The sequence below is a fragment of the Melanerpes formicivorus genome, unplaced genomic scaffold (assembly GCF_026170545.1).
Source record: "Melanerpes formicivorus ecotype bairdi unplaced genomic scaffold, bMelFor1.0.p_v2 SCAF_46, whole genome shotgun sequence".
NCBI classification, from domain to species: domain Eukaryota; kingdom Metazoa; phylum Chordata; class Aves; order Piciformes; family Picidae; genus Melanerpes; species Melanerpes formicivorus.
Genome location: NW_027142398.1, coordinates 4,163,875 through 4,176,787, shown reverse-complemented (window position 1 = coordinate 4,176,787; position 12,913 = coordinate 4,163,875). Strand labels below are relative to the sequence as shown.

General features: G+C 63.0%; 1 protein-coding gene across 20 annotated transcripts in view; it reads right to left on the bottom strand.

The window, feature by feature from the left end:
- Nucleotides 1–638: 638 nt before the first annotated feature.
- PLEKHA6 (pleckstrin homology domain containing A6) overlaps nt 639–12,913 on the bottom strand; it is a 58,426-nt gene continuing 46,151 nt past the window's right edge. For 10 of the 20 annotated variants that reach the window (XM_068159714.1, XM_068159715.1, XM_068159716.1 and 7 more), the window contains 16 exons: nt 11,964–12,044; nt 10,072–10,140; nt 9,600–9,680; nt 9,206–9,355; nt 8,763–8,858; nt 8,532–8,643; nt 8,260–8,399; nt 7,381–7,530; nt 6,751–6,871; nt 6,524–6,633; nt 5,528–5,776; nt 4,606–4,770; nt 4,268–4,401; nt 3,968–4,110; nt 2,901–3,024; nt 639–2,017 (listed from right to left, as the gene is read on the bottom strand). In XM_068159714.1, the coding sequence (XP_068015815.1) occupies nt 2,909–3,024; nt 3,968–4,110; nt 4,268–4,401; nt 4,606–4,770; nt 5,528–5,776; nt 6,524–6,633; nt 6,751–6,871; nt 7,381–7,530; nt 8,260–8,399; nt 8,532–8,643; nt 8,763–8,858; nt 9,206–9,355; nt 9,600–9,680; nt 10,072–10,140; nt 11,964–12,044 (1,917 nt within the window). In that variant the 3' untranslated portion in view covers nt 639–2,017; nt 2,901–2,908. The remainder of the gene's footprint in view (nt 2,018–2,900; nt 3,025–3,967; nt 4,111–4,267; nt 4,402–4,605; nt 4,771–5,527; nt 5,777–6,523; nt 6,634–6,750; nt 6,872–7,380; nt 7,531–8,259; nt 8,400–8,531; nt 8,644–8,762; nt 8,859–9,205; nt 9,356–9,599; nt 9,681–10,071; nt 10,141–11,963; nt 12,045–12,913) is intronic. The other 10 variants (XM_068159718.1, XM_068159726.1, XM_068159735.1 and 7 more) reach the window with 6 other exon arrangements.

Here is a 12,913-nt window from a genome sequence, read left to right as displayed (position 1 = left end):
TCTTTCCCCCCCTTAATTTCCTTTTTTCCTCTCCTTTTTCCCTTTTATCTTTCCTTTTCCCCCCTCCTTTCCCCCCCTTTATTTTTCTTATCCTCTTTTTTCTCTTCCCCCCTTTATTTTTCTTTTTTTCTTTCCCCCCCCTTTATTTTTCTTCTTTTTATTCTTTTTTCTCTCTTCCCCCTCTTATTTTTAATTTTTTCCTCTCTTTTTCCCCCCTTTATTTTTCTTCTTTTTATCCTCTTTTTTCCTCTCTTCCCCCCCCTTTATTTTCCTTTTTCCTCTCTTTCCCCCCTCTATTTTCCTTATTTTTTCCTCCTCTATTTTTACTTTCTTCTCCCCCTTTTTATTTTCCCTTTCTCTTTTTCTTCCCCCCCCTTTTTTTCACCCTTCCCCCCCTTTTTTGTTCCTTCCCCCACCCCCTTTTCCCTTCTTTTTCCCTGACAGATTGGCAAAGAATCCTCCCCTTTTATGTCGATTTCTTTTCCTTAATCAACCTCCCTGGCAAGGCTGCTGCCAAACAACCTCTGTGGGGAGGAGAGAGAAAGAGAGAGAGAGAGCTCAGCACAGAGAGTACCTCCCAGAAAAGAAGAGGGGGGGAAAAAAATCCTCCCCAAATGAAGGGAAACCAAACCAAAAGCCACCAACCAAATATAGATATATATTATAAATGTAGAATTTCCATCAAACATATATTAAGGCATGTAAATAGCAAAATAAAGGGCCAGCTTTATGAGCTAAAAGGGGCTGGGGTCCAGGCTTGGGAGCAGAGCAGGGCTTGGGGGGCTCCTGGGATCCTACCAGTATTGCTATGAGGGGTTGGGGAGCGTGGGGAAGGGGTCCTGGGGGATGGGGGGGGTGCCAGGATCAAGCCAGGAGGGAAATCAATAGCTGCAGGCTGGCTGGGTGCTGGCTCCTGGCTGCAGCCATCCTTGCTGACTCCCCAGCCCTGCCAGCCTCAGGACTTGTCCAGGCAGAGGCAGCTTTGTGTTCTCCCTCCAGAAAGGGGAAATCTGCTACAGGAAAGCCAAAGGAAGGGCAGGAGGCTGGAGTGCCACCAGGGCTGGAGGGGAGATGCACTGCCAGGCTTTCAGAGGGGCTGAGGGAGAGGTGGCAATGGGCCAGGGGACAGGCAGGGTGCTGCTCCCCAGGCCACTGCTGCTGCCTGGCCCTGAACCCCTTCCCCTCCACTGCTGAGCCCACAGCTTCACCTTCATCCTCCTCCCAGCTCCCTGCATCGCTCCTCTGCTCCCCTCTAACATCTCCATCCCTGCCCAGACCTCCTGCTCTGTGCCAGCCATGCACCAGGGCCCCAGGGCAGCCTTTGTGCCACCCTGACATGGAGCACAGCACTGCCCCTGGGCACTTCTGTGTCCCCCACCGGTGCCACTTCCATCCACCCTGGCCCCAGCACAGCTCCTTCTTCCTTCTGCTGAGCCATGAAGGGCCAGGCCTGGCTCTGCTGGAGACCACCCCCAGGCAGATGGATGCCAAAAGCAGGTTGAGGGCACAGGGAAGGGGAGAGGTGCCCGTGGAGCAGAGATGGAACATCCAGGTCCGGTGTCAGGTGGAAGCACCATCCGTGGTGGGGGCTGGCTGCTCTCCAGCCAGGAGAATCCCTTTCACAGACCTTTGGGAGACCAACACATCAGCATGGGGAGCCCAGGGAGTCCTACAGTGGCCCAGGGCTGCCCCAGCAGTGAGGTGGGCACCGTGCTGCTGCTGGCCCTGCTCAGCCCTCCACGAAATCCTGATGGCCAGGACGCCATGGAGCTGCCCCTGTCCTGGCTGGCAGCCTGGGGGCTCCTCGGGGACCTCCTTCCAGCAGACAGCCTCCCAGCACCCACACACCTCCTCGGGGTGCTGTTGGTGATGCCAGGCCACGTGGTCTCACCACCAGTGCCAGGGAAGGGGGTCCAAGGAGAACCAAAAATCGATGGCAAGAGGCTCAGTGTTGTGTTGGGGTCCTAAAACGTGGCCCCATGGAACTTGACGGCACCAGCAGCAGCCAGGGCTTGAGCTGGAGGGAGAAGAGAGGAGAGCTGAGCTGCACAGGGGGTGGGTGGTGGTGGGGCAGCCTCTGTGCCCACCCCACAGACCTCTCTCCTGCCCTGCTTGGAGGAAGACCAAGCACAGATTCAGCTCTGTGCCCTGAACCTCCAGCTGAGCAGGGGGATGCAGTGTCCCCTCTGTTCACAGCCCCCAACATGGAGATGCCAGAGCAGGTGTACCCCAAGGCCTGGCCTTGAGGCAGCCCTTTTGCATCCTACATGAGTTCCCCTGCCCACAGCAGCCTGCTGAGCACCCCCTCCATGGCCACGCTGGGATCTGGGCTGGCCCAGCCCTTGGGGCTCTGCCTTGGAGGTCATTTGGCATCAGGAATGGTTTGGGTTGGAAGGGACCCTCCAAGGTCATCTTGTCCAAGCCCCCTGCAGCCAGCAGGGACAGCTCCATCCAGAGCAGGCTGCTCAGGGCCACATCAAGTCTGACCTTGAATACCTCCAGGGATGCAGCCTCCAGCACCTCCCTGGGCAGCCTGTGCCAGCGTCTCCTCACCCTCGCTGTGCACAGCTCCCTCCTGCTGCCCAGCCCAAACCTGCCCTGCTCCAGTGTCAAACCCTTGCCCTGCATCCTGTCTCCACAGACCCTCCTGCAGAGTCCCTCCCAACCCTTCCTGTAGCTCCCCTTCAGACACTGAACTGCAGCTCTAAGGTCTCCCTGGAGCCACCTGCCCTTGGTCCATGAGAGGAGCCGCAGCTGACGTGGCTCAGAGGATGTTAGCCGGAGCAAGCAGCGGGGGAGGGATGCTGGGCACGGAAGAGGCAGCCCCTCCCCTTGCCCAGGGCCCTCCCTGGGCTGGAGGGAGGATGAGTGGGATGAGGAAGAAGAGAAGAGGTGCTTACTTCACGGCTCAGACACGCATAAAGTGGCTGCTGTCGGCGCCCCGGGGCGGCTCGGACGCCAGGGGGTTGGTCGGTGGAGTCGGGGAGGCTGGGGAGGTGGGAGGGCTTGGGGTGGCACACTGAGCTGGAAACAAGAAATGGGAGAAGGGCATGAAGGAGAGAAGCTGCTGGAGCAGCGAGGGCAAGGAGGGGACCCAGCAGAGCTTAGAGGAGGAAATGAAGAGGGAGGAAGGAAGGGAGGAAGGGAGGGAGGAAGCAAGCAGGGTCAGGACGAGCAGCCAGAGCGGTGTCCGGCAGCAGCGTGCACACGTGAGCTGCCCCCAGGGCTCCTCATGGACAAGGCACCACATGCCAGCACCCTCACCTGGGCACAGCATGCCACCCTGCAGCCTCACCAATGCCTCTGACCTGCTGCTGAAAGCTCCTGCCTGGCTAAAGCGCCTGCTCCATCCCCCAGGGGCCCAGGGGCAGGCAGCCCTGGGCACCACCGGCCTGAGCTCTTGGGTGAGAGGTTGGACTTGGTGATCCTTGAGGTCTTTTCCAACCTTGCTGATTCTCTGACTGGCACCACCAGGCTGGCTGCCCCACCACACAGAGGTGCCCTGCCCCACCACACAGGGGTGCCCTGCCCCAGGCAGTGGCTCTGCTGCCCCTATCATGGCCACAGAACTGTTTGGGGTGGCCAAGCCCTGGCAAAGCTCACCAGGTCCAACCGTTCTCTAACTCTGCCAAGGCTGGGGCTAAATCCTGGCCCTCAGCACCACATCTCTGCGGCTTTGAAGCCCCTCCAGGCTTTGGGAAGCCTTTCAGGGAGGAAGTTTCCCCTAAAGCCCAACCTAAAGCTCTCCTGGAGCAGCTCGAGGCCGTTCCCCTCTGCTCCTCTCGCTTGGTGCTTGGCAGAAGAGACCAACCCCCACCTGCCGCCAAGCTCCTTCCAGGGAGCTGCAGAGAGAGCAAGGAGGTCTTCCCTCAGCCTCCTGCCTGCACCCAACCTGTCCAGCTGGTGGTCCTCCGTGCCACGTGGCTGGCAGGATGCCCCCCCCGTGTCCACCCCCCCGGTGCCTTACCCGAGAGCATGCGGCCGCGGCGTGAGGCCTCTGCCGCCAGGGCGCAGGAGATCTCAATCCTCTTCTCCTGCTCCTGCAGCTGGCTCTCGGGGTCCTGGGGGGCGTCCACCTCCCCCTCGCCCAGGGGGATGACGTTCTGCAGGCTGCACACAGCACCCAGCATCAGCACCCCACATCAGCACCCCACATCAGCACCCCTGCCAGGCCTCCACAGGAGGGGTCCCAGAGGGCTGGCCGGGGCAGGGTCCGGGGCAGGGTGCGGGGCAGGGGTGCAGGGCAGGGGGGGCACAGCAGCCTCACCTGGATTTGGCAATGAGAGTCTTGATCCTTTCCACCTTCTTCTGCTTCTCCTTCATCTCCTCAGGGCTGAGGGGGGTGTCAGGCTCCAGCTCCACGTAGCGCTCCGGGATGAGGACCTTGTCTGGCGTGGAGAGCTGGGCACAGCGGCCAGGGGCTGAGCTCAGCACCAGTGCTGGGCACCCATCCCCTCTCCAGCACCCAACCTGCCCCACTGCCCCTCCCTCCCCAGCTCCCAGAGGCTGCAGGGTGCTGAGCGATGCAGGAGGGTGGATCAAGCCCCTCCTGGAGCAGGGGGGCAGCGGGAGGGCCGCCCCCAGCAGAGCACCCCCCCTGCTCACCTCCTTGTTGATGTCCACCTCGTAGTGCTGGGGCTCCAGCTCCATCTTGCGCAGCCGAGCGATCTCCTCCTGGGGGGTCTCATGCACCTTGCTGGGGTCGTCAGAGCGCAGAGCTGCCTCCAGGTCAGAGATGTCCACCTCGTGGATGCTGCGGTGCCGGCGCACCTGCCAGGGACCCCGGCCCTGCTGAGCCCCCTGCCGAGGGGCACAGGCCCCTGCCCCAGCACCCACCCCCTGCCCCAGCCCCCAGTGTCCCCTTAGCTCTCCCGGGAGCCCCCAGCATCCCCCCCGGGCTCTCCTGGAAGGCCTCAACATCCCCTGCGCTCTCTGGGCAGCCCCTAGTGTCCCCCTGGGCTCTCCCAGGAGCCCCCAACTTCTCCTTGACTCTCTGGGGAGCCCCCAACATCCCCCTGGGGAGCCCCCAGCGTCCCCTCTGGGCTCTCCCGGGAGCCCCTAGTATCCCCCTGGGCTCTCTGGGGGGCCCTCAGCGTCCCCCCTGGACTCTCCAGGGAACCCCCAATGTCCCCCTGGGCTCTCTGGTGAGCCCCAGTGTCCCCTTGCCTCTCCGGAGAGCCCCCAGCGCCCCCCTCCGGGCTCTCCCGGGAGCTGCAGGCACCCTCCAAAGCAAAGCCAGCCTGGCCCCGGGGCAGCCCTTTCGCTCCCTGCATGAGTTCCCCTGCCCACAGCAGCCTGCTGAGCACCCCCTCCATGGCCACGCTGGGATCTGGGCTGGCCCAGCCCTCGGGGGCGCTGCCTTGGAGGCCATTTGGCATCACGAATGGTTTGGGTTGGAGGAGACCCTCCAAGGTCACCCTGTCCTAGCCCCCTGCAGCCAGCAGGGACAGCTCCATCCGGAGCAGGCTGCTCAGGGCCACACCAAGCTCCAAAGCGAACCAGCCCCGTGGCGGGGGCCGGGACTCACCACCTTGTAGGCTGTGGGTGCCTTGGTGCTGGGGGTCTCGGGCTGCTGGCTGCTGGGGAGCTGCAGGCTGCGTCGCTTCTCCTTCATGGAGCTGCTCTGGTGCCGCTTCATGCGGTCCAGCTGCTCCTCCACACTCATCTTCACCTTCGTCTCGTTGGCAAACACAGCACTCTTTGGTCTCTCCTGAGGAGACCCCGGCCCCGTGGTCATGCTCCCATCCACCCAGCACCGCAACCTGCCGCCAGGGGGCTGGGGAGGAGGTGCCAGAACAGCCCAGGGAGGAGGATGCTGAGCTGTGGAACCACCTATGGAGCCCCCACTTTGCTAGTCCAGCCCCCAACCCCCTCACCCCAGCCCAAATCCCTTCACCCCAGCCCCAACCCCCTCACCCCAGCCCAAATCCCTTCACCCCAGCCCCAACCCCCTCACCCCAAGCCCAAATCCCCTCACCTCAGTCCCCAACCCCCTCACCCCAGCCCCCAACCCCCTCACCCCAGCCCCTTAGCATGGGCTCAGGTTGCACCAGGGCAGGTTTAGGTCGGACCTGAGCAACAATTTCTCCTCCCCAGAAGGGTTGTGCAAGGCCTGGACCCAGCTGCCCAGGGGCAGTGGTGCTGGAGGGGGTTCAGAGCTGTGTGGAGGTGGTGCTGAGCTCAGGCCATGGCTCAGTGCTGGGCTGAGCATAAAATCCTGGAGTTGTTTGGGCTGGAAAAGGCCTCTGAGAGCATCCACTCCCACCAGCACCCCAGCACCAAACCCTGGCCCCAGCTGCCATGGCCACAGGTTTCTTGAACCCCTCCAGGGATGGGGACTCCACCACCACCTCCCTGGGCAGCCTGTGCCAGGGCCTGCTCCCTGTTGGCAGCCAATAAATGCCTCTTAAAGCCCAACCTGACCCTCCCCTGGCACAAGTCCAGGCCATTAGTGGTTGGACTCCAGGAGCTTCCAGCCCTGCTCCAGCCAAGCCCATCTGATGCCCTGTGCCCCCAGCCCTACCCGAGAGCCCAGCCCGTTGGCCACGCCGTTGGTGCCCCTCCTGGGCACGCCAGCTGCGGGCACCACCTCCTCCTCTGCTGGAGATTTGGTCCTGGGGGGCACGATGCCCACTGTGGGACAAACCACAAGAGCAGGCTGAACCCTCCTGGGGGCCAGCACAAGGCAGGGAGCCCCTGGCAGGCCCAGGGGAGCCCTTGGAGCAGCGTCTGCCGGCCCTGGTGCCATACCCTTGTTGAGAGCTGCCTGCTTCTCTGCCTCCTGCTGGCTCTGGGGGAGCCCCTCGAGTGCCACTCCAGGGGGGGCTGCTCGCTGAGCCTCTTTCTTGCTCTGCTCAAGGCTGGGCTTGGGCTGTGGGAGGGAAGCAGGTCCCTGGTGAGCCCCTGCTCTGCCCGGGGAGGTCGCTCTGCCCGCGGGCAGAGGCTGCCAGGAGGAGCGGAGCCACAGAAGGACAGCGAGAAAGGGGAGGGCAGAAGAAAGCAGAGGGGAAGATGCTGGGGGGGGGTTGAGGGCTGCCCAGGAGGAGCCTGGGGGAGTGCAGTGGGTGCTGAATGTGGCTGCAGGGGACCTGGTGGGGACCTGGCAGGGACAGGAGGGCCAGGCTGGGGACCTGGCAGAGGTGGGTGAGGGGCAAGGCTGCCAGTGGGACGCTGCCCACTGCTGCCCTGGCAGAGGGCAGGCACCATCCACAGGCTGCTGTCCCCTAGCTAAGTGCCACCTGCACGCTGTCCCTGGCACCCCTAGCAGGGGGGGCAGCTCCATCACCTGCCTCATGCCAAGCCCTGCCAGCTGCTCTCTGGAGGGGCAGGGAGGAGGGGAGGGGGGCTGCTGCCGCTGCTGCTCCGCAGAGGTTGCTGTACCTGTCCCCTCTTCGCCTCGCTGCCTTGCTGCCAGGAGGGGGAGGTAGGGTACGGCCAGAGCCGGCTCTCGCCGGGGAGCGGAGGAACGGTCGGAGGAGGCTCCAGGGGGACGTAGGACTTGGGGAGGGGAGGTCGAGGCGGGCCTGGTTCCTGGGGCGGAGAGGAGCGTGAGGCATGAGAGCAGAGACACAGAGCCAGGAGGAGGAGAGCGCTAGAAAAAACAGACTGAGGCAGCACAGGGTGGGAGAAGCGCTGAGGCAAGGGAAGGAGGAGGAGGAGCAGCTGGCCACAGCTCCCCAGGGCTCCACGGGCTCCAGGTCCCCCATGCAGAAGGGGACAGTGCTGCCCACCCCCTGCTGCTGCGTGTCCCCAGGGCAGCAAGGCGAGGCAGGGCTTGGGGGCTGCCCAGGCTTGAGGTTGGCAGCCCCCAGGAGATGTTGGCATCACCTCTGCGCAGCCAGGTGGGCTTGGGGATGTCCCCAGCCCCCACCTGGGACCTCACATGGATGAAGGTAGGGCCAGCACTGCTGGGCCCTGAGAAAGGGCAGGGAGAGGAGGCAGCAGATGGTGGTCCTGAAGCCAAAGGCTGGAGCTGAGCAACTCTCAGCCTTCAGGGCTGCTTGATGCAGGAGCTCAAAGGCTGCAGGGCCCAGCTGCAGCCCCTGCAAGCATCTTGCTCCCCACTGTCACCAGGGGACACCACAGGCCATGCATGTGGCTCACACAGTGTCCCCAGGCAGAGCCATGGTGAAACCCAGCCCCGGTCTGTGCCTGCTGCCCACTCATCCCCCCGGGAGCGAGGGCTGAGGACAGCTTGGGAGCTGGGCTGGGGACACCGTGCTGGCAAAGGGCTCCCTGGGCACCCCTCAGGGCACTCACCTCACCAGGTCCTGGCTTGGTGGGCGAGCCCTGGGAGCCAGAGACGAGGGAGAAGGGGCTGAGGGGGCTGGTGAGGCTGGCTGAGCTCAGGGGGCTGGCTGGGCTGTTGGAGCTGAAGGTCCCCGAGGGGCCGATGGCCACTGTGGAGGAGAGCAGAAGGGAGGCTGTGCCCCAGGGCACCTCCTGCCCGGGCAGGTGGCACTGGGGATGGCACCAAGCATGGCACACGTGGGGGCTGTGCTGTGCCAAGACAGGGGGTGGAGCCTGCTCACCTCTGTGCTTGGCAGTGTCTGTGCCACGGGAGGGGTTGTTCTTCCTCAGCCCCTCCATCACGTCCTGGATCCTCCAGATCTCCTTCTGGATCTGCCTGTTGAGCATCTCGTTCTGCAGGGCACAAACCATGGAGCCATGCAGTGGGGCTGGGTTGGGAGCAGCCCCCCCCCCAGCCCTGCAGGGGGATGGCAGGGAGAGGGTCTCTGGGCTTGGGGGGGGGTCCCACTCACCTGGATGTCCAGGTTCAGCTGCTCCCAGAGGTCGTCGTGCAGGGCGGAGACTTCGCTCTCCAGGCTCTCGTACTCAGCACTGCTGTTGGCCAAGGCCTGGGGAGGGCAGAGGTGGGGGTGGGCTTGGGGAGGGGGGGCTTGGGCAGATTTCTCCCCCAAATTCAACCGTGGGAGCAGCCAGGACAGCACAAGGATGCTGCACCCACCCCGAGCCCAAGGCAGGAAGGGGGTGGCAGGAGCAGGGGCAGAGCTTTGGGCAGCCAGAGGCTGGGGCAGCTCCGGGCCCGTGGGGCAGCTTGGCACCATGAGGGTTCCTTTGCTGTGTCCCCAGTGAAAGGCTTTGGCTCATCTGGGGCCTCAGGCAGCTCAGGGGATTTGCCTGCTGGTGTTTTCCTCCCTGGGGGCGGTGGGGGAGGGCTGGTGGCAGAGGCAGGAGCTGGTACCGTGCTGGCCTGGGACAGCTCCACACGGATGTTGATCAGCTGGTTCTGCAGAGACTCCTTCTTGTGCAGCAGCTTCTCTGGGTATGCAGGCTGGCTCCCAAACATCTCCAGCTCCTGGTGTGTCCCCATCAGTGCACTCTCCAGGCTCTCCTGCAGGGAACAGGAAGGGGGATTCAGCCATGCAGGAGCTCCAGACCCTCTCCTCAACAGGCCACCAGCACCCAAGGACTGCAGCACGGCCTGGGCATCCCTCCCAGCTCGGAAACCTCCCCACGGAGCTGTCCCCAAGGGAGCAGGACGTGTCCCTTCCTCACACAAGCTGCTGCCTGGGCAAGGCCAGCCCTCTGCAGCCAGCTTCACCCTCAGATGGCCACCAGAGCTGTCCAGCACCTACCTTCTCTGCCCGGAGCTGCTGCACCAGCCTCTCCTGCTCCCGCAGCACTTTGTTCTGCTCACAGAGCTTCCCCAGCAGCTTCTGGCCCCGGGAGGCAAAGAGAGAGGGAGGAGAGGATGAGAGCCCAGCAGTGGGGTCTGCAGGGTTCTCCTGTGCTCAGCCAGGAGGGGCAGGATGGACCTGAGCCATGGCCCATGGGGTTGGGACAAAGCAGGGTCCTGGGGAGGGCTCCCAGCCCCCTGCTCTCATGGCAGGGACCTTGTACCCAGCTGGGGGGACAGTGGACAGACCCGGACATGGGGCAAGACCAAGCAGCTCAGCTCAGTGCAGGATTTAGTCCCTGGGCTGCACCACAGCACACCTGGGACAGCATCAGGTCCCCTCCCAGCTGGGCAGGAGCACCCAGCATGGCTCTCCCCACGGGGACTGCAGGGGCAGGCAGGGCACAGGCAGGGTGGACGTTTGCTCTTACATCAGTGTCCTGCTCGCTTATCTTGTAGGTGTGCAGAGTCTCCCTGTAGGCCTCTGGGAAGGGAGTCACCTGCAAGGAGAGCCTGGGGTGAGCCCAGCTCCAGGAGCCCCTGGGGAAGGTGAGGCAGCTCCCAGCACCTCTTCCCCATCCCCTCGGTGGGGAAAGAGAGGCCAGAGCTGGGTGCTGGGAGGTGAGGTCTGCTCCTGGCAGCTGGCAGGCAGCAGAGGCTGCAGGCAAGGTGGGATCACAGAACCCCAGGCTGGACCTGTGAAGCTCCTCTGGTCCAAGCCCCTGCAGTCAGCAGGGGCAGAGAGTCACAGAATGCACTGGACTGGAAGGGACCCTCCAAGGTCAGCTTGTCCACCCCCACTGCAGTCAGCAGAGACAGCTTTAGATCAGGCTGCTCAGGGCCCCATCGAGTTTGACCTTGAGTGTCTCCAGGGAGGTGTCCTGCACCACCTCTCTGGGCAGCCTGTTCCAGTATTTCCCTACCCTAACCACCTGCAACCAGAGCAGGCTGCTCAGAGCCCCACACAACCCGACCTGGGATGGGGCCAGGGATGGGGCAGCTCCTTCCTCTCTGCACAGCCCTGGGCCGGGCTCTCACCACCCTCAGTGTCCAACATTTCTTCCTCCTCTCCAGCCTGAATCTCCCTCTCCGGTCGGTGCTGGAGAGCTCCCACCCTGGCCGTGCCTGGCGGCTCAGGCGAAGGCACAGCCTCCCTTCCTCCCTCCCTGCTGCCCAGCAGCTGGGTGAGCCTTGGGAGGGAGCCAGGGACAAGCTCTGCACAGGAGCTGAGTGGAAGAGATGATGTCTGGTGAATCATTAACTGCCCTGCACGTAGCTGCCACCACTTCCCAGGCAGGGAACACAAGAGGCAGGAGGATGAAGGCTGCAACTCCACTTAGCAGAGTGGAAACCAGCTATAAATCAGTAGCTGCAGCAGGGCCTGTTTACCATCCAGGCTTCTCTCTGAGTCATTTTCCTTTCCTGGAAATCTAAATTACTGATGGGACCTCCCCAATTAAATGCCTCCAAGAGCTTGAGATGAAAGGAGCTGAGCTGGAGAGAAGGGGATTATTATTGCTAGAAAGTCAGATGCTGCTCCACAGCCATTTCAAAGCCCAGGATGATGCAAATAGGCCCAAACCCAGAGGCAGAGGCTGGAGGACGAGGATGCTGCTGCCTCCAGACAGGGAGCTCAGCCAGGAGAGCATCTCAGCAGCTTCAGTTGCTGCCTCCAGCACATCCCTGCTCCCCACGCACGGCAAGGGGAAGCAGGCACCTTCCCCTCCTTGAAAACACCCAGAGGTCCCCCAGCCACTGGCTGCTGGTGGAGCCCCCAAAGCCCTCTGCAGGTCACAGAGGCCTGGAGACCCTTCCCCAGGCCCTTCCTGCACTTGGAGCTGCAGCCCAGCACCACCAGGCACACCCTGATGCTTTGCCAGCCCTCTGTGAGCTGGGGCACAGAAGGGGTCAGAGCCTCAGGGGGTCAGAGGCTGTTTCCTCTCCCTACTCCAGCTTTGGCTGAGGAGCCTTGGGTTGGCTTCCTGCCCCACACCTTCTCCTTGCCTCACCAGCACACAGCAGCAACCAGAGGCTGAGGAAAGCAACCAGAGCCCAGCCCCGAAACGAGGAGGAGAGGACAGCCACGGCCACGTCCCCACCTTGTGCTCTGCCAGCACAAGGATTTACCAGGTTTGAATGGCTCATGGATGGATTAAGCAAAGCCTGGGATGGACTAGCAGGTCCCCAAGAGCATGGTGTGCCAGAGCCACATGGGTGCTGGGGTCAGCATGAGTGGAAATGCCGGGAGGTGAGCTCGGGGATGGAGCGTGGGGGCAGCTGGCGCGGCTGCCAGGCAGGGCCCCACGGGGGGCCCGTGGCTTACTTGCATGTAGAGCTGAGCCCTAGGGGAGGAGGTCTCCACCATCCTGTTGACCATACTGATCAGGGTTTCGCTCTCACTCATCTGCAGCAGACAGGGAAGGAAAGTTCAGAAGTCAGGAGATGCTCTGCTGGGGCCCCGGGAGCTGCCGGAGCAGCCAGGGGGCTCAGCCCAGGAGTCCTCAGGGCGCTGGGCTGCAGGATGCCACCTCCAAGAGGTGCCCCAGGGGCTTAAGCCACAGCAGGATGCCTGCCCTGGGCTGCTGCTGCTCCCTTTTGAGCACCCAAGAGGGTCCTGGGCTGGTTGCATGCCCTGAGAATGTCGTTGAGGGGAAAACAGAGGCAAAGCTGAGCCAGCTCTGAGCTGCAGACACGGAGAGGAGCTGGCACAGACACCCACGGCTGCAGGGCACAGGGTGGTCACAGCAGACAGACAGACCCTGCTCCTCGTGCTGACAAACAGCTCAGTGCCCTGCCCTAGTGGCAGGGCTGGGCCTGGGGTGGCCTCACTGGAGCCTCAGATGAGCTCCAGGCACAGGGGAAGGGCACTGAAGCCTGGGGCTGGGGGCAGCAATGTCCTCCTCTAGCTGAGTGGCCTCCAGCAGCAGAGCCAGGGGGATGCTCCTGTGCAGATGCTCCTGTGCAGCACTGCAGAGCTGAGACTGGAAGAGACCTCTGAGATGACAGAGTCCAAGCCTTACCCCAGCACTGCCAGGCCACCATCAAACCATGGCCCTCAGCACCACAGCTCCAGGGCTCTGAAACCCCTCCAGGAAGGAGGACTCCACCACTGCCCTGGGCCAGGCCTTGAGAACCCTTTTGAAGAAGGAATTGTTCCTCATGTCCATCCTAAACCTCCCCTGGTGCAACTGGAGGCCATTTCCTCTTGTTCTGTGGCTTGTTCCATGAGAGAAGAGCCCAACCCCACCTGGCTCCAGCCTCCTTTGAGCCAGG